At 53.0% G+C, this 22,178-nt stretch overlaps 3 protein-coding genes across 3 annotated transcripts in view; 1 reads left to right on the top strand and 2 right to left on the bottom strand.

Moving 5' to 3' along the window:
- The first annotated feature begins 588 nt into the window (after positions 1-588).
- On the top strand, positions 589-3,976 carry cox11 (cytochrome c oxidase assembly homolog 11 (yeast)). Its single transcript, XM_068304800.1, has 5 exons — positions 589-930; positions 2,523-2,848; positions 2,919-3,074; positions 3,166-3,291; positions 3,544-3,976. Exons 2-5 carry the CDS (start codon positions 2,579-2,581, stop codon positions 3,724-3,726), a joined length of 735 nt encoding a protein of 244 aa, XP_068160901.1. The 5' UTR covers positions 589-930; positions 2,523-2,578; the 3' UTR covers positions 3,727-3,976.
- Positions 3,977-6,998: 3,022 nt separating this feature from the next.
- Positions 6,999-11,401, bottom strand: LOC137588888 (protein FAM13C-like). The gene is made up of 11 exons (XM_068306208.1): positions 11,221-11,401; positions 10,550-10,859; positions 9,549-9,687; positions 9,385-9,466; positions 9,127-9,184; positions 8,937-9,057; positions 8,777-8,860; positions 8,415-8,504; positions 7,776-7,987; positions 7,590-7,691; positions 6,999-7,122 (listed from the first exon to the last, which is right to left on the bottom strand). The coding sequence occupies exons 1-11, from the start codon at positions 11,399-11,401 to the stop codon at positions 6,999-7,001; spliced, it is 1,503 nt and encodes a 500-aa protein (XP_068162309.1).
- Positions 11,402-13,317: 1,916 nt separating this feature from the next.
- Positions 13,318-22,178, bottom strand: part of LOC137588054 (cGMP-dependent protein kinase 1-like) — a 19,810-nt gene continuing 10,949 nt past the window's right edge. The window contains exons 4-18 of the mRNA XM_068304801.1: positions 21,445-21,550; positions 21,271-21,334; positions 21,115-21,192; positions 20,854-20,948; positions 20,716-20,781; positions 20,336-20,410; positions 18,846-18,942; positions 17,574-17,713; positions 16,670-16,759; positions 16,289-16,430; positions 15,892-16,055; positions 15,683-15,805; positions 15,047-15,109; positions 14,878-14,944; positions 13,318-14,249 (exon numbers count right to left, since the gene is read on the bottom strand). Of these exons, the coding sequence (XP_068160902.1) occupies positions 14,151-14,249; positions 14,878-14,944; positions 15,047-15,109; positions 15,683-15,805; positions 15,892-16,055; positions 16,289-16,430; positions 16,670-16,759; positions 17,574-17,713; positions 18,846-18,942; positions 20,336-20,410; positions 20,716-20,781; positions 20,854-20,948; positions 21,115-21,192; positions 21,271-21,334; positions 21,445-21,550 (1,469 nt within the window). The 3' untranslated portion in view covers positions 13,318-14,150. The remainder of the gene's footprint in view (positions 14,250-14,877; positions 14,945-15,046; positions 15,110-15,682; positions 15,806-15,891; positions 16,056-16,288; positions 16,431-16,669; positions 16,760-17,573; positions 17,714-18,845; positions 18,943-20,335; positions 20,411-20,715; positions 20,782-20,853; positions 20,949-21,114; positions 21,193-21,270; positions 21,335-21,444; positions 21,551-22,178) is intronic.

The following is a 22,178-nucleotide window of genomic DNA, read 5'->3' as shown; positions in this document are numbered from 1 at the left end:
GAAACATCCACCCAAAGCTGAAACATCCTCCCAAAGCTGAAACATCCTCCAAAAGCTGAAACATCCTCCCAAAGCTGAAACATCCTCCCAAAGCTGAAACATCCTCCCAAAGCTGAAACATCCACCCAACGCTGAAACATCCACCCAAAGCTGAAACATCCTCCCAAAGCTGAAACATCCTCCCAAAGCTGAAACATCCACCCAACGCTGAAACATCCACTAAAGCTGAAACATCCACCCAAAGCTGAAACATCCTCCCAAAGCTGAAACATCCACCCAAAGCTGAAACATCCACTAAAGCTGAAACATTCTCCCAAAGCTGAAACATCCACCCAAAGCTGAAACATCCACCCAAAGCTGAAACATCCACTAAAGCTGAAACATCCACCCAAAGCTGAAACATCCTCCCAAAGCTGAAACATCCTCCCAAAGCTGAAACATCCACTAAAGCTGAAACATCCACCCAAAGCTGAAACATCCACCCAAAGCTGAAACATCCACCCAAAGCTGAAACATCCACCCAAAGCTGAAACATCCTCCAAAAGCTGAAACATCCACCCAAAGCTGAAACATCCACTAAAGCTGAAACATCCTCCCAAAGCTGAAACATCCACCCGAAGCTGAAACATCCACCAGCCCTGAAAAAAAACACCAAAAGCTGAAACATCCACCCGAAGCTTTCCACGTTAAACGTGTTGAACTGACACCAGAGACTGATGTTACCCCCGGCCGGTTCGGTCCGGGGTTCCGGTCCGGGGTTCCGGTCTGGAACGGATTCATTTAACGATGGAATGAATAATTAAAGGCGGAACCACCGCGCGGAACCTTTGCGTGTTTGCGTGGGACCCCTTTGTGTGTTACACAGCTGTTACATACTACATGCTAGGTGAAGTGTAGCGTTCCGGGAGGAGAAGGGATCGTTTCTTCAAGGTAAGACCAAAGTGATCAGATCAATGTGATCAGATCAACGTGATCCGGCTCGGGTGACGTAGGACGGACACGTGACCGTCGAACCGGCCCGCGGTAGCTGTCCGCCACCCGTCCGGTGGATGCTAGGCTGTTAGCCGGTGCGTCGGTGAAGTTTGACGGTTTACGGGTGTGTGCGTCCGGTTCGGACTGGACCGCCTTCCGGAGAACCGGACTGGCACATGTGTCGAACTTAAGGCCGGGGGCCAAATGTGGCCCGCGAGAGCGTAAAAGTTCAGCGTGTCTAGAAACAAAGAGGTCAAAAGTGTGCTCTGACCAAAACTACATTTCCCACAATGCAGTAATTCTGCCCATTTTAACTTTGATAAAACCATTGTGAACAAATGTCCTAACTTGTGTTTTAGGTTTCGTTTGTGTCAATAAGTAATAACTTCAGTTATTTAACATTAAGGAGTCGTTACTTTTAGTTACATTACACTTAGTTACATTACTTTTAGTTACATTACATTTAGTTACATTACATTTAGTTACATTACATTTAGTTACATTACTTTTAGTTACATTACATTTAGTTACATTACATTTAGTTACATTACATTTAGTTACATTATACGGCAGCGCAGAGCTGCCAGACCAAGACAATAAAAACCGGGACGTATCACATTATTTCGTGGTACGACTTTTTCACGTTATAACGTGAAATTATCACGTAATTTCGTGATAAGACGAGAACGTGAAAAGGAAAGTGGTTTTATTTACTGTCTGCTGGCCATCTGTAAATCATGGCTCCTTCACATGATGCCATTAAATTATATTTCATGCTTGGCTTGAGACATGGTGAGATTTTGCAGTTATTGGGCTCCGTGGAGAAGATTTATATAAGCATGCGTACCCTAAGAAGAAATTTGAAAAACATGGGGCTATACCGGAGGAAAAACGAGTCGGACCCTCTTGAGGGTCGTTCCTCATTGATAAAAGGAGGGACACGGCCGGCTGCATGGATACAAGCTCCATCATGTCAACTGTATCCAAGCTGGATATGTTGTCACCCAAAGTACAGTGAGGCATTTGTTAGAGTTTCTCGACCCGAGTGGTGTTGAACAGAGACGGAGAAATCGCCTAACGCGGTGCATGTACTTTAACCCAGGGTTAACATCTTATCACGAAATAACGTGATACATCCCGTTTTTATTTTCTTGGTCTGGCAGCTCTACGCTTCTGTAACATTACATTGATTTATCAATCAAGTTTTATTTATATAATCCTTAATCACATCAACAGACATTTCAAAGCACTTTAACAGACAGAAAAACCCAACTGAACCCTCCAGACCATAAGAGACGGCAGGGGAGAAAAACTCCCTCATTGAGGAAGAAACTCCGGACTACTGGGCGGCCGTCCGCCTTGACCGGTTGGGTGGAAAAGAAAAAATACGGACAGGGTCAGAGAAAGAGAGGGTTTCCTGTGTGTCTGGCCGAGGTTTCTCCGTGGGTCTGGTGGAGGTTTCCTAGTGGGCCTAGTGGAGGTTTCTCCGTGGGTCCGGTGGAGGGCTCTCAGTGGTCGTGCACCTGATGTTTGTGATGTTGTTCTTCCAGTCTTGGATCGTCTTTCTGTGCGTCTCGGTGCTGTTGGCTCCGCCTCCAGAGCCGCCATGTTGCTCCGCCTCCTGCGGCCCCTGATCCCAGCGCTGCGCCGTGACAGAGGGCCCCTGCGCTTCCACGAGAAACAGTTCCTGCGGCACCGACGGCCCCTGCTCCTTGACGCCTGGACCCGGGGCGTCCGGGGCCACCGGGGGTTCCGGGGCCAGGAGGAGGAGTGGACCGCCCGGAACCGGACGGCGCTGACCTACATCGCTGCGGCGGGGGTGGGGATGGTGGGCCTGTCGTACGCCGCCGTGCCACTTTACAGGCTCTACTGTCAGGTGAGCCCCGCCCACCCTTTCCCTGTGACCCCGCACCCAACAGCCCCTGACCCTGGCTCCTGTTCCCCAGGCGTCGGGTCTTGGCGGCACGGCGCAGGTGGGTCACGACCCCGATCTGGTGGAGGGCATGATGCCGGTGAGGGAGCGCGTCATCAAGGTGACATTCAACGCCGACCGCCACGCCAGCATGCAGTGGAGCTTCAGGCCCCAGCAGCCCGAGATCCTGGTGAGACCTGCCCCGCCCCAGATGGGTGTGTCTGACTTTGTGTCAGGTGTGTGGTGAACTGTCACCGTGGTAACGCCACGTCTGTGTCCAGCTGGTTCCAGGAGAGACAGCACTGGCGTTCTACAGAGCCAAGAACCCGACCAACAAACCCATCACCGGCATCTCCACCTACAATGTGGTCCCCTTTGAGGCGGGGCAGTACTTCAACAAGATCCAGGTGAGGGAGGACGAGGTGATGGTGATGATGATGATGATGTAATCATGACGATGATGATGATGATGATGTAATGATGATGATTGCACCAGGTCTGGACCAGCTCTCCATCCGACCTCCCACTTCTGCTGTACCGTCTGTGTAAAGACAAAAACCTTTAATCTGTAATCTGAATCTTGATGACGCCAGCATGACGTCATTCTGACATCATGCTGGCGTCACTGACCTCATGCTGGTGCTCCTGTGTCCCTGCAGTGCTTCTGCTTCGAGGAGCAGCGCCTGAATCCCCAGGAGGAGGTGGACATGCCCGTCTTCTTCTACATCGACCCAGAATTCGCTGAGGACCCAAAGATGGCGCTGGTGGACACCATCACCCTGTCCTACACCTTCTTTGAGGCCAAGGAGGGCCAGACCCTCCCTCTGCCCGGGTACCGCTAGGACCGCCCCCCAGCTGGTCCGGACACTGACCCGGGTCAGGACCTGGGTGGCTGGAACCTGGAACCTGGAGCCCAGAACCTGGAGCCTAGAACCTGGAGCCGGGTCTGGTGCTGGAGGGACACGTTGGACAGACTTGAACTGAAACAAACTGTTTGGACCTGAGAAGTTCTGATCGATCACTGATTGTCTGATCAATAGTGTTTCAATCCGTCACATTTAGAATTAATTTATATTCATGATATAAAACCAATAAATGGAATAAATGTCTCATCAGTAAAGCCAGGGGGGGGGGGGGGGGGGGCTTGGGGGCGCTTGGGTTCCTGATGTGGACAGCAGGGGGCAGCAGACACGAAGGAGGAGCTTCCTGTCTGAGGTGGTGTGCTGCAACCTGGGGAGTTCGCACAGGTGTTCTAGACGCACCCGTGCTGCTGGTCCTGACTGGTTCTGTGGTTCTGGTTCTGTCCGGTCAGAACCCCCCGGTCAGACCCCGCCCACTAGCAAAGTGAAGTAAAGAAGAGCAGGTGGGGCGCAGAGAGGTGGAGCCGCTGGGAGGAGACGCCCACCTGCCAGGAAGACTGGTGGGACCCACCCACCATCGTCAGATACCACCACTTCCTGTCAGGAGACGGAGAAGCTGAAGGAGCTGGCTACACCCCATGTGAGGTACCTGGGAGCTAGCCGTAGCCTTAGCCAGGCTATTCTGTTAGCATATTACGGCCTGGGACCTAGCCTTAGCTTCATTCTGTTAGCATACTACGACCTGGAACCTAGCCTTAGCTTCATTCTGAATGCTAACCCTCGTTAGCATCAGACGTTTTAACATGACCTTATCTTTGGATTAGCAGAACTTTAGAGGACAGGTGGCTAACGGTCCCTTTAAGTCCGCCTTCTGTTTCCTTCAGTGTGGGCGTCGGCTAAAGCTCTTGTGGGCGTGGTTCCAGAGGGACGGGGAACCTGACCACCAGTGAGTGGTCGTCAGTGCTGATGCTAACGGCTCGTCTCCTCCATCATGATGAGCGACATCCAGGCGGGGGCGCCATCTTCACCCACATCGGATCTCTGTTCGGCCCATAAAGGTACGCCCCGCCCCCCGGTGCTGATTGGTGATTGATCGGTTCTATTTGGTCGCTGCCTTCCATCAAATCCCCTCAAGCTGCAAAACAGTGAGGCATACAGACCGATCAATGGAGATGATTGATCGATGGAGGTGATTGATCAATAGACGTGATCGATTGATGGACGTGATTGATCGATTTGATGGACGTGATTGATCGATGGAGGTAATTGATCAACGGAGGGGATTGATATACTCGAGACAGACTGATAACTCCTTGTGTGTGTGTGTGTGTGTGTGTGTGTGTATCTGAAACCCTTCACCACATGAACATTTTAACATGTCAACTGAAGAATGACAGCGAATAAAAATAAATATTAATACAAAAATATTTATTAGCTCATCTGCATAGAAAAATGTCAATAATTGTTTAACAGGAACATTTTCAGTCGTCACAGCGGAGAATGAGGTGAAAACACCAACGATGAAAGGCAGCATCAAGCCCTGACCTCTGACCTCTAACCCCAACCCCTAACCCCCTAACTCTTTAACCCCTAACCCCCTAACCCTAACCCCTGACCTTTCCTGACATCTGAAACAGTCATGACTCCATTTAGATATTGGTGAATGTTAGTGAAAGTGTCAGTTTAATGACATTTCTTACGTTATTTTAGAAGGCGTTTATTTGTTGTTTCTGTTATCTCTGCCTTACCTGGTGAACATAATAATCAATAATCAATACACAACAATAGAACCAATGTTCTATCCAAACAAAACAAGTTCACACTCACAATTTTTGCTAAATTTGTCGAGAAAATTGAGGAGGTCTTGGAACATCCTGCTACCCAGAGTCCTTTGCTCCATGACGAGGTATCTTGGTTCAGATCAAGATCTTATACGTAAAAGAACCGTCACTAACGTAACGGAACCATCACTAACATAACGGAACCGTCGCTAACATAATGGAAACTTCGCTAACGTAACGGAACCGTCACTTACATAACGGAACAGTCGCCAACGTAACGGAACTGTCACTAACGTAACGGAACTGTCGCTTACGTAACGGAACCGTCGCTTACATAACGGAACCGTCGCTTACACAACGGAACCGTCGCCAACGTAACGGAACCGTCACTAACGGAACCGTCACTAACGGAACTGTCACTAACGGAACGGAAACTTCAATAACGTAATGGAACCTTCACTAAAAGAACCATTGCTAACGTAACAGAACCATTGCTAACGTAATGGAAACTTCACTAACGTAATGGAACCTTCACTAACGTAACAGAACCATTGCTAACATAACAGAACCATTGCTAACGTAACAGAACCATCCCTAACATAATGGTAACTTCACTAACATAACGGAACCATCACTAACGTAATGGAAACTTCAGTAAAGTAACAAAACCGTCGCTAAGGTAACAAAACCGTCACTAACGTAACGTGTCCTCAGTCGGTTTTTGTCGTGTCCTCGGTCGGTTGGTGTTAATCTTAAGAGATTCCCCTGGTGTGGAAACAGTTGCCCCAGGACGTCCCGCCCCTGGGGGGCGCTGGTGAGGTAGTCCAGTGAGAAAGGCATTGGTCACGATCAGCTCCATTAGCAGAATGCTAACAGCATGTGCGCTAACATCAGCGCTGTGTTTTTGTCTTTGTTAGCCTTTAGCTCCGTTCACTTCCATCCATTACAGCTAGCTTTGGTCCAACATAAACAGTCACATTAATATGCTAGTGTTAGCATAGCTTAGAATACATTAGCATAAATTAAGCATGTTAACATTATGGTGCCATTACATTAATATCAGTCTGACATTCTCATGCTACATGAACTAGCTTGCGCTTCTAAGTAGCCACAATATTATTTTTATATCATTACCATGCTAGCAAGACACATTTAGCATGTCAAAGCTAAGCTAGTCTTACATTAGCATGCTGGACACATTGAGTATTCTAAGCCAGCATGTAACACTTGTGACCATAGCGATAGCACAGTCATAGCAATATTAGCTCTGATAGAGCTCGAGTTAGCCTTGTAGTCTTTATGCTAACCTAACCAGCTGTTAGCAAGTGACTTAGCATATAGCCATGAGAGCGCCAGAAGAGTCAAACCAGAGCTGAAGACATGCTGGCTAGCTATGCTAGCATGATGACACAAGTTAGCAGGACACCGCTACATCACTAGGAGCACAAATAAATTCCTACTAACTGCTTCCTGTCACATGATGTTGATGACTTCCTGTTTGCTGATCAGGACTTCCAGTAGGCGGAGCTTAGCCTTCAGCTGCTTGTACTCCTGGTACTCCTCACTCATGGGGGTTCGGTCCTCCTTCTGGCAGCTCCTGAAGAAACAGAGCAGAAACCAGTTTCTATCATTCTGACTCAAAACCGCCAACAGCAGCAATTATTTTGGTTTCTCAAGACGCTTCAACATCCAGAACATCCAGGAAGGTCCAGGACCGGAGCCGCAAACACACACATCTACAAACCGGCGTGGATCAAAGGCATTCACGTTTTCTGGACAGTGGCGCTACATGTGGAACCAGACTTGAGGAGGTCCTGGAGGAGCTCCCTTAGGACCGCCGTGTGGAGGAGCTCCCTGAGGACCGCCGTGTGGAGGAGCTCCCTGAGGACCGCCGTGTGGAGGAGCTCCCTGAGGACCGCCGTGTGGAGGAGCTCCCTGAGGAACGCCGTGTGGAGGAGCTCCCTGAGGAACGCCGTGTGGAGGAGCTCCCGGCTCCCTGAGGAACGCCGTGTGGAGGAGCTCCCGGCTCCCTGAGGAACGCCGTGCGCGGGTTGAAAGTCTCACCTCCCGGTCTGACGGTGGAACTCGTCCTCAAACTCCCGGAGGACCCGACGCCTCGTCTTCTTCTCCGCCCGCGTCTCCCTCAGACTCTGCAGCAGCTGGGACCTGTAGTCCAGGAGAAAATCATGCTACCATGCTAGCCTCATAGTTAGCTCAGCTCTGTGCTGATTGGCTGACAGCTGAACGCACCGGGAGGCTGCGTGCAGGTTGGCTGTAGCGACCGCCGGCTGCTGATGATCCGCGTTGACTTCCTGCATCGGAGACACGGGGGCAGGGTCACTGTCGCGGTTCCTGCCCTCCTCACCGCCCGCTGCTCTGGTCGCTCTTTGAGGGGGTGGGACAGGAAGTCCAAAGAGGGCGGGGCAGCTCGTCAGTTCTTCGTCAGAACCGTCCTCTTCCTCCTGACGGATGGAAGCCGTCCCAACGGAAGAACGTCAGCACTGGAACTCTGTCATGTTAGCCGTTCCGTGAAAACATGCTAACACACTCGCGGCTATGCTATGCTAGTCATAGCTAACATGACTAGCATCCACTACTGCAATCATCTTGTCTACAGCGACTCATCCGTCTAACGGGTCACAGGTCTGCTGGATCCAAGCTCAGCTGACTACAAAGGCGGGGTGCACCCCGGATGGGACACCAGCTCATCGTGAAAGACCAACAACCAATCACGCTTCACCTCAGCTGCACATGTTAGCAGGATGCTGGAGAACCGCTCTTCCTGCTAACGCACGCTAGCACACATTTCATTCTTTACCCTGCATGCTAATGCTAACTTGTGTTAGCATGTGTCACTAAATGGATGAGCGTGGCGTGTGTGGTTCTCACTATAGTGGTGAACGGCGGGCTGGTGCACAGGAAGCGTTTGATGGTCTGGTATCGATCATAGAGCGGCTTCACCGGGTTCCACTGAGACCCCTGAGAAGAACCAGAGTCAGGCCTGGTAGGACGTGTGTGTGTGTGTGTGTGTGTGTGTGTGTGTGTGTGTGTGTGTGTGTGTGTGTGTGTGTGTGTGTGTGTGTGTGTGTGTGTGTGTGTGTGTGTGTGTGTGTGTGTGTGTGTGTGTGTGTGTGTGTGTGTGTGTGTGTGTGTGTGTGTGTGTGTGTGTGTGTGTGTGTGTGTGTGTGTGTGTGTGTGTGTGTGTGTGTGTGTGTGTGTGACACTGACCCAGTAGGACGTGTAGGACTCACCGGCCGGCCGTGCAAGCTCTCATAGTACAGCAGACACTTCTGCAGGGCGATCTTCTCCGTCACCAGCTGACTCTGAGTCATTTCCTGTCAGACACAGAACCACACCTGTTCAGGTGAAACAGGAAGTGTTCTGGTGAAGGTGAGGAGGGTGACCACTGACCCTCAGGTCGTCCGGCAGACCCGAGGCCTGTCTCTTGTCTTGCAGTCGCCTGAACAGAGACTCAGCGGTCTCCTCCAGAGAGGGCATGTGCTCTTGCGCCCCCTGCTGGGCGGGGCTGGATCTGCAGAACATAAAACAGCCTGGTAGTCTGGTGGGCGTGTCAGGGGTCACGTGCGCACCGACGCCTCACCTGGCTCCAAGGTCAGTCAGCTCCGCCCGGTCAAACACCGACTGTCGGAGTCGCAGCTCTGCAGAAGACAACGTTCACACCTGAGACTCGTCAACTGATCTGAGACTCGTCAGCTGGTCTGAGACTCGTCAGCTGGTCTGAGACTCGTCAGCTGGTCTGAGACTCGTCAGCTGATCTGAGACTCGTCAGCTGATCTGAGACTCGTCAGCTGATCTGAGACTCGTCAGCTGATCTGAGACTCGTCAGCTGAGGCGTCACCTTTGAGCTGCTTGCGAGCCTGGGCCAGTTGGTTCATCACGCCGACCATCTCCTGGTTGGAGTACTTATCATTCTGTGACGGCTGAGGATGACAGGACAGTTAGAGTCGGGGTGTCATGTGACCAGTGACATGTAATTGGACGTCTGGTTCATGCTGCGTTTACCTTGTAGTTCCTCTCCTGCTCAAACTGGTGCTCAAACCTGCGAATCCTCTTCTTCAAGGTCTGAATGTGTCTGCTGAGGAACGGGATGGAGGATGAAGACTCAGACTCTGAGCCCTCCAATCGGTCCCGGCCCCGGTGCCTGTACATCACGAGGAGGCTGAGACTCAAACCAACAACATCTTAGCCAGTCTATCAGGTCACTGGTTCCTTCTGAATATCCATCAAACAGTTCCTTCCTGTGGATTAAGCTCGTTATGTGACAGGACTCCAACAAGACCTTGACAAGGACCAGCCAGGAAAAACTAGGACCAACAGGAGCCAACCAGGACCAACAAGAGCCAAGAGCCAACTAGGACTAACAAGAGCCAACTAGGACTAGCAAGAGCCAACAAGGACCAACAAGAGCCAACCAGGACCAATAAGAGCCAACCAGGACCAATAAGAGCCAACCAGGACCAACAAGAGCCAACCAGGACCAACAAGACCCAAACAGGACCAACAAGAGCCAACCATGACCAACAAGAGCCAACCAGGACCAACAAGAGCCAAACAGGACCAACAAGAGCCAAGAGCCAACTAGGACTAACAAGAGCCAACCAGGACCAACAAGAGCCAACCAGGACCAACAAGAGCCAACCAGGACCAACAAGAGCCAACCAGGACCAACAAGAGCCGACCAGGACCAACAAGAGCCAAGAGCCAACTAGGACTAACAAGAGTCAACTAGGACTAGCAAGAGCCAACCAGGACCAACAAGAGCCAACCAGGACCAACAAGACCCAAACAGGACCAACATGAGCCAACCATGACCAACAAGAGCCAACCAGGACCAACAAGAGCCAACCAGGACTAACAAGAGCCAATCAGGTCCAACTTCAAAATCAAAACCAGAACCTAACCATTGTCTTAAAGCACAGGTTCGAAACCCAAAATCCAACCAGTAAGCAAGAAAAGAATGAACATCTGAAGCAGTGAACAGGTAAACCAAACGTGGGACTTACAGGATGTACTGCTGGCTGCAGGGTGGTGAGGGCGCCATGTCGGGATCGGAATTGAACCTCAGGCTGGGGCTGGAGCTTCGGGGGGAGGGCATGGGGCTGGAACCAACCGCTAACTGCTGGAGGAGAGCCCCACTTCCTCCTTGTCTATCCTCTCCTCCCCATCGGCCTTCAGAGTTGCCCCTCTGGGGGGAGTGGTGATGTGCAGGGGGAAGCATGCCGTCAAAGGTCAGGGGCTGTTGGCCCGGGTAGATGCTGGTGAAGGGTTTGTGTCTGGGAGACTGTGGTTGTCCGGCTTGGACCATCAACCGCTCTGCGTAGAAACAAGTGAGGGCTGGTAACATTGGGTCTGACCCACTAGAACCCCCATTGGACCGTTAGGACTACCCCAAACCCTATCCGACCCGCTAGAACCCCCAGTGGACCGGTAGGACTACCCAAAACCCCATCTGACCCGCTAGAACCCCCGGCGGACCGGTAGGACTACCCAAAGCCCTGTCTGACCCGCTGGAACCCCCAGTGGACCGGTAGGACTACCCAAAACCCCATCTGACCCCCTAGAAACCCCGGCAGACCGGTAGGACTACCCAAAGCCCCATCTGACCCGCTAGAACCTCCGGCGGACCGGTAGGACTACCCAAAGCCCTGACAGACAGATGGGCAGATGTTTGTACCTGGGGTGCTGATTCTGTCTCTTGGGGGGCCGTGGAGCTCCAGGGGGCTAGAGGGGCTCTTCTGCTCCTTGCTGTCCAAAGCGGAGGGGCTTTCCTCGGGCGACGGCCCCAGCGGGGAGCCCCCCTCCCCCTCCATAGCCTGGAGCTTCAGCAGGGAACCCTGCAGGCAGAAGCAGAACATGCCAGACACTGTGATCCAGAGATTAGCCTGATCCCAGCTCTGAAATACAATCTGACAGGATAGACGGTGCCAGATATTAGCCCTAGCCCGTCCTCTGAAGCAGCACATGTGTGAAACGGAAGCGGATCAGGATAATTGCTGAACGCTGAGGCGTCTCGTCCGTCTCCATGCTCCACAGCTGTCCTGGGATTAGACAGGATCCTCCAGAGAAACCAGGCGTGGTGCTCCCCCAGTTCCTCCAGGGATTAGTCAGTCATGTCCCAGTTGTCTGATAACCCCCACCTCCATGCTGTCCCAAGAATTAGCCAGATCCTGTGATCCTGTGCTTTACACCTTCACTGACGGCGATGAGGATGCAAGGGTGTTCTCTCTCCTCCTGCCCCCCCCCCTCGCTCTCTCCTCCTGCATCCCCCTCGCTCCAACCCAGTAGTACTCTACCCCCCATTTGATTGCTCATCCTCAGGCTGGTGGGGGGGGGGGGGGGGGGCACGGCGCTCAGATCGTGAGGCTTTTTCCGCATCAATGGGGGATGGGCTTGGTGATGACATCACCGTGGGCGTGTTCCTTTAAGTCTCATTCATAAAAACAGTGAGGAGGAGGAGAAGAGCTCCTCCCACTGGAATCTCCTGCTCCTCTCCGACTCCCGTCAGCCGCTGGGCGGGGCTAATGCATTCAGACACACCCCCAGGACTCCAAATAAGCTGTCCACTGGTTTGTTTACTTCATGCTGTTTCATCCATCCATCATCCATCCATCATCCACCCATCATCCATCCATCCTCCATCCATCCATCATCCATTCATCCATCATCCATCCTCCATCCATCCTCCATCCATCATCCATCCTCCATCCATCATCCATCCATCCATCATCCATCCATCCATCATCCATCCATCCATCCATCCATCCATCCATCCTCCATCCATCATCCATCCATCATCCATCCATCATCCATCATCCATCATCCATCCATCATCCATCCATCATCCATCCATCCATCATCCCTCCATCATCCCTCCATCATCCATCATCCATCATCCATCATCCCTCCATCATCCATCATCCATCATCCATCCATCATCCATCCATCCTCCCTGTATCTGAACCTTCTTCTCATTGGAGGAGAACCTCTTTAATGTTTCACTGCATCATTCCAGGAGTTTCATGCAGAGCTTACAGAGGTCACATGACGGGTCAGTGAGGTCACATGACGGGTCATTCTACAAAAATAGCACCAAGTGTTTGTACAAAAGCTGCGACGCCAGCGGGTTGCTGCCTCGCCAGGGTCAAAGGTCATGAAACAGTGCATGCAAAGTGTCCAACACACAGAAGAACATTGAACCTGTGAAGGGTGCTGAGGCACCAACAAATAGTTGTCATGACGACTGGACTTCAACACAAGATGCAGCGCTGGTCAGCAGGCAGCAAGGGGCCGAAGGCGCTCAGGTGACCTTTAACCTCTCTGACCTCACAGGTTCACCAGTCCAGTCACTCAGAGGCCGAGGAAGAACGGCAGGATTCAGTTCTCATGCAGTCGTCACCGTGGAGCTGGACCCGGAACGTCTCTGGTAGATGTCCAGTGTCCACTGACCATCGTGCAGTGACCAGTGTCCACTGTCCAGTGTCCTCCGTCCAGTGACCACCGTCCAGTGTCCACCGTCCAGTGTCCACCCTCCAGTGACCACCGTCCAGTGACCACCGTCCAGTGTCCACCGTCCAGTGTCCACCGTCCAGTGTCCACCGTCCAGTGTCCACCGTCCAGTGACCACCGTCCAGTGTCCACCGTCCAGTGACCACCGTCCAGTGTCCACCGTCCAGTGACCACCGTCCAGTGTCCATCGTCCAGTGTCCACCGTCCAGTGTCCACCGTCCAGTGTCCACCGTCCAGTGACCAGTGTCCACCATCCAGCGTCCAGCCTGCAGGTGAGCTCAGTCCCTCGTTTTTTTGCGCTTCCGGCTTCACTACATCGCGGATTTCTAGTAGGTAGTCACATGATACCGTACGCACATGCTATTGGCTGACAGCATCAGGAAGTGTGCTGCGTTCAGAGACTCAGGAACACAGAACACTTCTGTGTATTAAAGAAACACTCCAAGTGTTTTAAAGGTAATACAGATAGAAGGTGGTTTAATATCAGTGTGGGGGGGTTCATAAACGTTTACATGACCTTAAATAATAAAGTTATAATTTTGTTCTTCATGGGGGGTTCTGGATTAACTGTGAGTAATGAGCGATTACTAGACACACCATGTGATTAAACTGGATCCTGCTGCTGCCATTGGAGCATTTGGCGTCACATGACGTGAACGTCTGAGCCCGTGTCAGTCTGAGCACCTGAACAGGTCTGGACTGGGGCTGTTAGCTGGTCCTGGATCTGGACTAAGAACCGTGGAGGACGATCTGAGATCTGTTTCTGGATCAGGTCCACCGGGTGGTCAGGGAGCAGGAAGCATGGCGTACGGAACGGGAACTACCCCGGGCCCTCCAACGTGCCCCCTGTCCATCAGCTCAGGAGACGTTTATGCAGGGAGAGAAGACGAAAACATCTAGAGAATGCCGGGGGGGGGGGCACCTGCAGTTGATCCTGGATCAGCTCCACTCTGGGGTAGGGTTAGGTTCAGGTTCTGGACCAACAAGGAACTCGCTGGCATGCAGGAGGAGGTGGGGGTCCAACTGGGTTTCAGGTGCGGACCCCCACGGGGATCCACAGGCCTCGCCGTTAGCCGTGGGGGTGGGGTTTGAGTGGCTCTAAAAGTCGCAGTCCCACCCAGAGTTGTCATCGGGGGGGGGCTCGTCGGCGTCTTCAGGGAAGCTGTCGAAATTGGTGGTGTCGGTGGGGGAGGACACCTGCAAACACAAACTAGAGGGTTAGGGAGTAAGGTTAGGGATTAAGGTTAGGGATTAGGGTTAGGGATTAAAGTTAGGGATTAAGGTTAGGGATTAGGGTTAGGGATTAAGGTTAGGGATTAGGGTTAGGGATTAAAGTTAGGGATTAAGGTTAGGGATTAGGGTTAGGGATTAGGGTTAGGGATTAGGGTTAGGGATTAAATTTAGGGATTAGGGTTAGGGTCAGGTTAGGATTAGGGTTAGAGGTTGTGATCCCTCGTGACCATTCTTATAAAGTCTGTCCATTCCTACGTCGTGTGAACACAGCAGGGCTTCAGATCGTGTCCCAGAGATCCAGATGGACTATCCTGGGGGGGATTTTTTTAATCATCGGGACCAGATCGCCAGGGCCGGATCACAAGGACCGGATCACCGGGACCGGATCACCGGGACCGGATCACCAGGACCGGATCACAAGGACCGGATCACCGGGACCGGATCACCGGGACCGGATCACCAGGACCGGATCACAAGGACCGGATCACCAGGGCCGGATCACTGGGACCGGATCACCGGGACTGGATCACCAGGGCTGGATCACCAGGACCGGATCACCAGGACCAGGTTCAGAGTTTTCATTGGAACTGACCTGAGGTACGATGGGTGGAGCCAGAGTTCCCTTCCTCAGCCCCTCCCAGTTGAAGCCTTCGAACCACCTGAACAGACAGAGGTGAGAGCCAATGAACACATAGCAGGTTTGACCAATGGCAGCCTCTGTTGCTTCAGGACAGCCAATCAGGCTTCAGCGTGTGGCTCACTTGTACTTCTGGATGTCTTTGACGCCGTTCTTCAGGTTCCCCAGCCTCTCCGACGGGTTGTCCCTGGGGAGACACGCCCCGTTACAGGGTTACCCCCCAGCAGTGACGGCGCCCCCTACTGCAGAATTAGAACCAACGACCCCCCCAGCAGTGACGGCGCCCCCTACTGCAGGTTTAGAGCCAAGCCCCCCCAGCAGTGACGGCCCCCCTACTGCAGGATTATAACCAGCGACCCCCCAGCAGTGATGGCGCCCCCTACTGCAGGGTTAGAACCAGCGACCCCCCAGCAGTGATGGCGCCCCCTACCTGCAGGGTTAGAACCAACGACCCCCCCCAACAGTAACGGCACCCCCTACTGCAGAATTAGAACCAACGACCCCCCAGCAGTGACAGCGCCCCCTACTGCAGGTTTAGAGCCAAGCCCCCCCAGCAGTGACGGGCCCCCTACTGCAGGATTATAACCAGCGACCCCCCAGCAGTGATGGCGCCCCCTACAGCAGGGTTAGAACCAGCGAACCCCCAGCAGTGATGGCGCCCCCTACTGCAGGGTTAGAACCAGCGACCCCCCAGCAGTGACGGCGCCCCCTACTGCAGGGTTAGAACCAGCGACCCCCCAGCAGTGACGGCGCCCCCTACCTGCAGAGCTTCTTGATGAGGGCGGCGGCGTTCTTGCTGACCTTCTTGGGGAACTCGATCATGTCGATGCCTCTCAGGATGATGTTGTAGGTCTTCATGGGGTCTGGACCTGAGAAGGGGGGGCTGGGGACAGGGATACAGATGGTGGGGAGGGGCCGCTGGACTCCAGCGCCCCGCCCCGCCTTGCCCCGCCCACCCACCGCCCTCACCTGCCCGTCAGCAGCTCGTACATCAGGATCCCCAGAGACCAGAAGTCTGCCGACACGTCGTGACCTTTGTTCAGGATAATCTCTGGAGCGACGTATTCTGGGGTCCCACAGAACGTCCAGGTCTTCTTACGCACCCCCACCCGCTTGGCAAAGCCAAAGTCCACCTGCAGGACACGACTATCAACTGGAGGGGCACTGACTATCGCCTGGAGGAGGCACCGACTATCTCCTGGAGGAGGCACCGACTATCTCCTTGACGCTCAGGGTGCTGACTATCTCCTGGACGCCCAGGTTGCTGAGTATCTCCTGGATGCCCCGGGTGCTGACTATCTCCTGGACGCTTAGGGTGCTGCCTATCTCCTGGACGCTCAGGGTGCTGACTATCTCCTGGACTTACCAGCTTGGCGTAGCCCCGGCGGTCCAGGATGAGGTTCTCGGGCTTCAGGTCCCGGTAGATGATGCCCCTGGCGTGCAGGTAGGCGAACGCCTCCACCACGCAGGCCGTGTAGAACCTGGTGGTCGAGTCGTCGAAGGAGCCTCTGAAACACAGTCACACCCGTCACCTTCCACACAACCTGAACAAAGGCAGGGTACACCCGGACACATCGCCAGCACATCGCGGACCTTAAAAACACTCCGATAAATGGACATTCCCATGTCAGGAAGATGGACATTACCATATAAGGAAGAGATGGATATTACCATATAAGGAAGACAAATGTCAGGTTGTTGGATCAAAATCAACACTGTAACATGGGTTCTGATTGGCTGACTGTACCGGTCTCTGAGGATGGTCCACAGCTCTCCTCCCAGACACGCCTCCATCAGCATGTACAGGTATTTACTGTCCCTGAAGGTCCGGTACAACCTGAACACCACAGGTAGGATGTTACACACCGCCAGGACGTCAGCTGACATGGTGATGGTGATTATGAAGATGATGGTGATGATGATAATGGTGGTGATGATTTTAATTTTTTTTTTAAATTTTATATACTGGTTTGATCCCCGAAGGGAAATTAAGAAAGCACACTCTAGCTACTGATTACAAACGCATGCATACATATTAGTGAGTACAGGCCCCTGTATCACACACACACACACACACACACACACACACACACACAGGGGGGCCTGTAGGCATGCAAGGGAGGTAGAGTGGCAGGCAGCTCCTTCTTGGTGCGCCTCAAATGAGCAATTTGTAAAGGGGACGGCACCTTGCTCAAGGGTGCCTCGGCAGTGCTCCGGAGATGAGCTGACACCCCCCACTGTTAGCTCACCTCCGGGTATTTTTGGGGGGGCGGGAGCGGGAATCGAACCGCCGATCTTAAATCATAGGACGACCCGCTCTACCGCCTGCTTTACCACTGAGCCACTGCCGCCCCGATGGTGATGGTGATGATGATGGTGATGATGATGATGATGATGATGGTGATGTGATGATGGTGATGATGATGGTGATGATGATGGTGATGATGGTGATGATGATGATGGTGATGATGATGATGATGGTGATGATGATGGTGATGATGATGATGGTGATGGTGATGGTGATGGTGATGATGATGGTGATGATGATTATGGAGATGGTGATGATGATGATAGTGATGATGATGGTGATGTGATGATGATGATAGTGATGATGATGGTGATGATGATGATGGTGATGATGAAGCACTGACCTGACGATGAAGTCGCAGTGAGCCCCCGTCATGATGACCTTCTCAGAGCGGATGTGTTCCTGTTGTCTCGTGTCCACAATGTGACGCTTCTTCAAGATCTTCATGGCGAACGTCCTCCCCTCATCGCTCTTCAGCTGCACCTGAAGGACAGGAGGCAGGTGAAGAGAGAGAGACAGGAAAAGGGAGAGACAGGAAGAGAGAGAGAGACAGGAAGAGAGAGGCAGGAAGAGAGAGAGAGAGACAGGAAGTGAGAGATTTTGATATTAAACATCACGTTTATTCATAAAAGTCAAATTACAAAATAATCAGGTTGACACAAAATCAAAAAGAGATTCACATAAATGTTTTCAATAATATCATGTGTCTCCTGAACAAAGAAACATCTAACCTTTAACATTTATCAAAATAAAAAACATTTTTTCAAAAAAGCAGGAAAAGTTACAAACACAACTACCCGTTTTCCAGTCATCTTGTCTACCATCATATCTTCTACTTCCTTTTAGTATTTTTTAATCTCTGAGCTCTTCGTCTGTAAAAACTGCTTCACCACTTCTTGTTTTACTTTTCAAAGAAAAGAGACCTGGGGCCCCTGATCAGGGGCCCCTGTGATAGGCAGCATCTCCTGAGCAGGGAGTCATGTTCTTGGAGGTCAGAGGTCAGATGTTTCCTGCCTCTGGGGTTACACTGTGACTCACGCTCTAAGAATAGGCCCTGAAGCATGATGGGAAACCCTGAGCAGGGATTCCTTCCTGTTTTGGACAAACCCCTGGCGGGGCCCCTGTGGGGGCCCTGCATCACACCCACCTCATTTCCTTCATCACATCAATCAAGAATCAGTTTATCAATGAAGTCAAAGATCCAATCAGCTGCAGCCATCAGAGGAACCACAGGGTCTTCTGGGAGTTATGGTGGTTCCTCATGGAACTGGTGAGACTCAGTCACATGATCACTGGTGTCCAGTTACAGCACTGGTACTACTGGGAGGTTACAGCCAATGGCTGCACAGCAACACACAGGTGTAGCCAAGCATTCTAACCCCAACCCCTGACCCCAAACCTGACCCCTGACCCTAAACCTGACCCCTGACCCCTAACCCTAAACATGACTCCTGACCCTAAACCTGACCCCCCAACCACTGACCCTAAACCTGACCCCTAACCCCTGACCCTAAGCCTGACCCCCCCAACCACTGACCCTAAACCTGACCCCTAACCCCTGACCCTAAGCCTGACCCCTAACCCTAACCCTGGTGTGATGTCATCGGGGTCCTACCAGCTCCACGCGTCCGAAGCCGCCCACTCCCAGCGTGTCGATGATGTTGAAGTCAGTCAGCTTCAGACGGGAGAAGAAGGTGTTCTCCGCTTCGTACCTGGAGACACAGGAGATGCCTTCACTGACCACAGGACAACAGAGCTTCAGACCCGTGTGGCACCTGCTCAGGCTGTTCTCTAGGAGAACCTCAGGAGAACCTCGGGAGAACCCCGTCAGCGTGGTTCTCTACCTGCAACATTTGACCACATGGAAGAAGGGGAACCTCCTGGAGGTTTGGATGGAGAAGGAGGTGAGGGGGAGGTTCTGCTCTCTCTGCCGCCCCCCAGGGACCAGCAGCTCCCTCATCTCCAAACGTCACCGGTCCAAGGAGAGGAGGCCAGACGTGTCCACGCCTCGCCGACGGGACGCCACCACCACAGCTCCTCAGCGTCTTCTGCTCAACGGCAGCAACGCTCCCACAGTCTGGACGAGGTGGTCCTGGTCTGGAGCCTCGTTCAGGTCCTCATGAGAAGGTTCTGCACAGCGTCTGCAGGAGGGTGGCCTGGAAGGAGGAGCTCCAGGACCCGTCTACATGCTGCTGGGGCCGCAGCTCCAAGGGTCCAGCCTGCTGGTGGCGCCGCAGCGAGGCGGCCAGATCCTCCAAGTCTGTCTGCAGAACGCTCACCAACGAGGCTGGAGCCACGCTGAGCAGAACGCCGTCAGAGTCCAGAACAGACACAACTCACACTCCAGGAGGACGTCTGTACTGAATGGTGTCCAGCTAAGCGCTGGACGGAAGCTACAGACGGAGGTCCAGACCAACGGAAGCTACAGACGGAGGTCCAGACCGACGGAAGCTACAGACGGAGGTCCAGACCATCTGCCCTGGCTGAGCCTTCAGGCTGAAGTGCCAGACGAACGACAGACGTGACGGACGCCGCTGTCAGTATTTTTAGCTCATGTGAAACATTGCTCCGAGGTTCCCCCAGTAAACCAGTCGTTACACAGGACCGAGTGTCCCGCCTCCACCAGAGAACACCAACCCCCCCAAGCTCGTTCTCCTGCTGAAGGACGTCCCTCCAACATGTGAGCAGCTACATTACGTCACAGTGTCCAGAGAGAGGAGCAGACTAGTTCCTGGAAACAAACGCTGTGGACTCAGATTTCTCCAGAAACAGTATCAGCCATCAGTGTTTGGATCAGGATCAATGTTAACGCTCCGAAAATAGAAGAGAAGCTCCGTTAACCCCCCCCCTCGACCTTCAGTCCGCTGACACCCCCCAGGGATGAGCTAGAAAACTGTAAGGGTCACAGTTCAACCCAACCAAACTCTGACTAACCCTCACCCTACCCTGATAAACTCTGACTAACCCCTGACTTTAGACTGTGTTGTCGTCGTCACAAGAAGCTTAGAGCAGAGTCAGTACTGTAGGTGGAGGTGACTTCATCCTGTCACATGACCAGCAGTCACCTGATCCCACACAACACCTGTCAGTGGACATTGGGCCTACTTGGCTTTGGCTTCTGCATCCTCGTATCCTTTATTCGACACGTCCTCCAGTCCTCCAATCAGATGCTTGAAAGAGCTGAGGAGGAGGAAATGTTAGAGCCAATCAGAAGACAGACAATGGAGAAACAAAGATTATTGATCTAAAATACTGGCAGGCAGTCATCGTGAACAGAAGGATTGTGGGTACTCTGACTGTTTGGTCAGGCGTCTGGCCAGAAGGGGGCAGCAGACACCTTCCAACAGACCCACAGCACCTGAACGCACCACGGCCTGTACAGTAGCCCCCCCCCCCCCCCCCCCCAAGGGCTGACAGTCATGCTCAGAGTTCATGCTACATATATTAGCTAGGCTAAGCTAACGACCTGAGCCTGCTGGGCTTACTCTCGATCGATGACCAGACAAGTGACGTCGCTGGCTGAGATGACGTTGGCCGTCCGGACGTCCTCCCTGTGGGTTCAACACTCAGGGGTCAGGCTGGGGGGTCAGAGGTCACTGAGGTCAGACGTCAGGTGATCCTACCCCTGCAGCGCTCGCTCTCCAAACCAGTCCCCTCTGCTGAGTTCTCTCAGGAATCTGGGGTCCCGACCGGCCGTGTCCTCCTTGGTGACGTGCACCTGCATGCATGAGCAGAAGACCAGGTGAGACCCTCTGGAGGCGGGACCTCTGGAGGCAGGACCTCTGGAGGTGGGACCTCTGGAGGCGGGACCTCTGGAGGCGGGACCTCTGGAGGCGGGACCTCTGGAGGCGGGACCTCTGGAGGCGGGACCTGGCGCCGCTCACCTTCCCCTTGCTGATGATGAAGAAGGTGTCTCCTCGGGCCCCCTGTCGGATGATGTGCTCCCCATCTTCATAGTGAGTCTGGACACACAATCAGCGTCTGATTAGAGCATCACCACTGTGACTCCGCCCAGAAAGGGCGTGGCATTCAGGGCTCACCTCCTCCATGACGTCAGCCAGCTTGCTGAGAGTTTCCTCTGGAAGACCCTGGAAGGTGGGAACGCTGCAGAGAACACGGTAACTGAACACGTGTGTATGTGAGGCGTGAACACGCATCCACCGTGTGAAGGGTGTGACCCCATCATCTGCCGCTGTGATTGGTGCTCCAGTCACCTCTTCAGGAAGTCCATGTACTCGGCGTGTTTGATGAGTCCCGTCCTCATCATGATGGTCTGGTAGCACTGACGGTGGATGGCCCACAGCTTCACCTGCACCAGGGCTGGACACGCCAGCAACACGCCAGCAACACGCCAGCGACGTGGCGACAACATGCCAGCGACACGCCAGCGACACGCAGACAACACGCAAGCAACATGCCAGCAACACGTCAACAATACACAGACAACATGCCAGCAACACGCCAGCAACACGCGAACAATACAGACAACATGCCAGCAACACGCCAGCAACACGCGAACAATACACAGACAACATGACAGCAACACGCCAGCAACATGGCGACGACACACCAGCAACAGCAAGCAACACACCAACAACACGCCAGCAACACGCCAGCAACACGCCAGCAACACGGCAACGACATGCCAGCAATATGCCAGCAACCCAGTCATGACACGCCAACGACACGGCGATAACACACCAACGACACGCCAGCAACACACCAGCAACACGCCATGAACATGCAGACAACACACCAGTGTCAGGGTTAGGGTTCTTTCACTGATACATGCAACAGCGTCTGCGTGTGTGTGTGTGTGTGTGTGTGTGTGTGTGTGTGTCTGCGTGTGTGTCTGCGTGTGTGTGTGTGAAATGCGAGAGATCACATGAAAACAAATCGTGATGTGCGCATACAGTCTGCAGGTGTTGTCATGGAAACAGTATGCACA

The sequence above is a fragment of the Antennarius striatus genome, chromosome 21 (assembly GCF_040054535.1).
Source record: "Antennarius striatus isolate MH-2024 chromosome 21, ASM4005453v1, whole genome shotgun sequence".
Taxonomy (NCBI): Eukaryota; Metazoa; Chordata; class Actinopteri; order Lophiiformes; family Antennariidae; genus Antennarius; species Antennarius striatus.
Note: the sequence above shows the minus strand (reverse complement) of the source record. Positions and strands in the feature narration are given on the sequence as shown.

Excerpts from the sequence above, each read along its gene's own strand:
- cox11 (XM_068304800.1), top strand. The coding sequence starts at position 2,579 with ATGTTGCTCCGCCTCCTGCGGCCCCTGATCCCAGCGCTGCGCCGTGAC. Across the intron at positions 2,849-2,918 it reads TTTACAGGCTCTACTGTCAG|GCGTCGGGTCTTGGCGGCAC; the intron begins GTGAGCCCCGCC and ends CCTGTTCCCCAG. Across the intron at positions 3,075-3,165 it reads CCCAGCAGCCCGAGATCCTG|CTGGTTCCAGGAGAGACAGC; the intron begins GTGAGACCTGCC and ends GTCTGTGTCCAG.
- LOC137588888 (XM_068306208.1), bottom strand. The coding sequence starts at position 11,401 with ATGTTCTGCTTCTGCCTGCAGGGTTCCCTGCTGAAGCTCCAGGCTATG. Across the intron at positions 9,058-9,126 it reads CTGACTGACCTTGGAGCCAG|ATCCAGCCCCGCCCAGCAGG; the intron begins GTGAGGCGTCGG and ends TATGTTCTGCAG. Across the intron at positions 8,505-8,776 it reads AGAGCTTGCACGGCCGGCCG|GGGTCTCAGTGGAACCCGGT; the intron begins GTGAGTCCTACA and ends GGTTCTTCTCAG.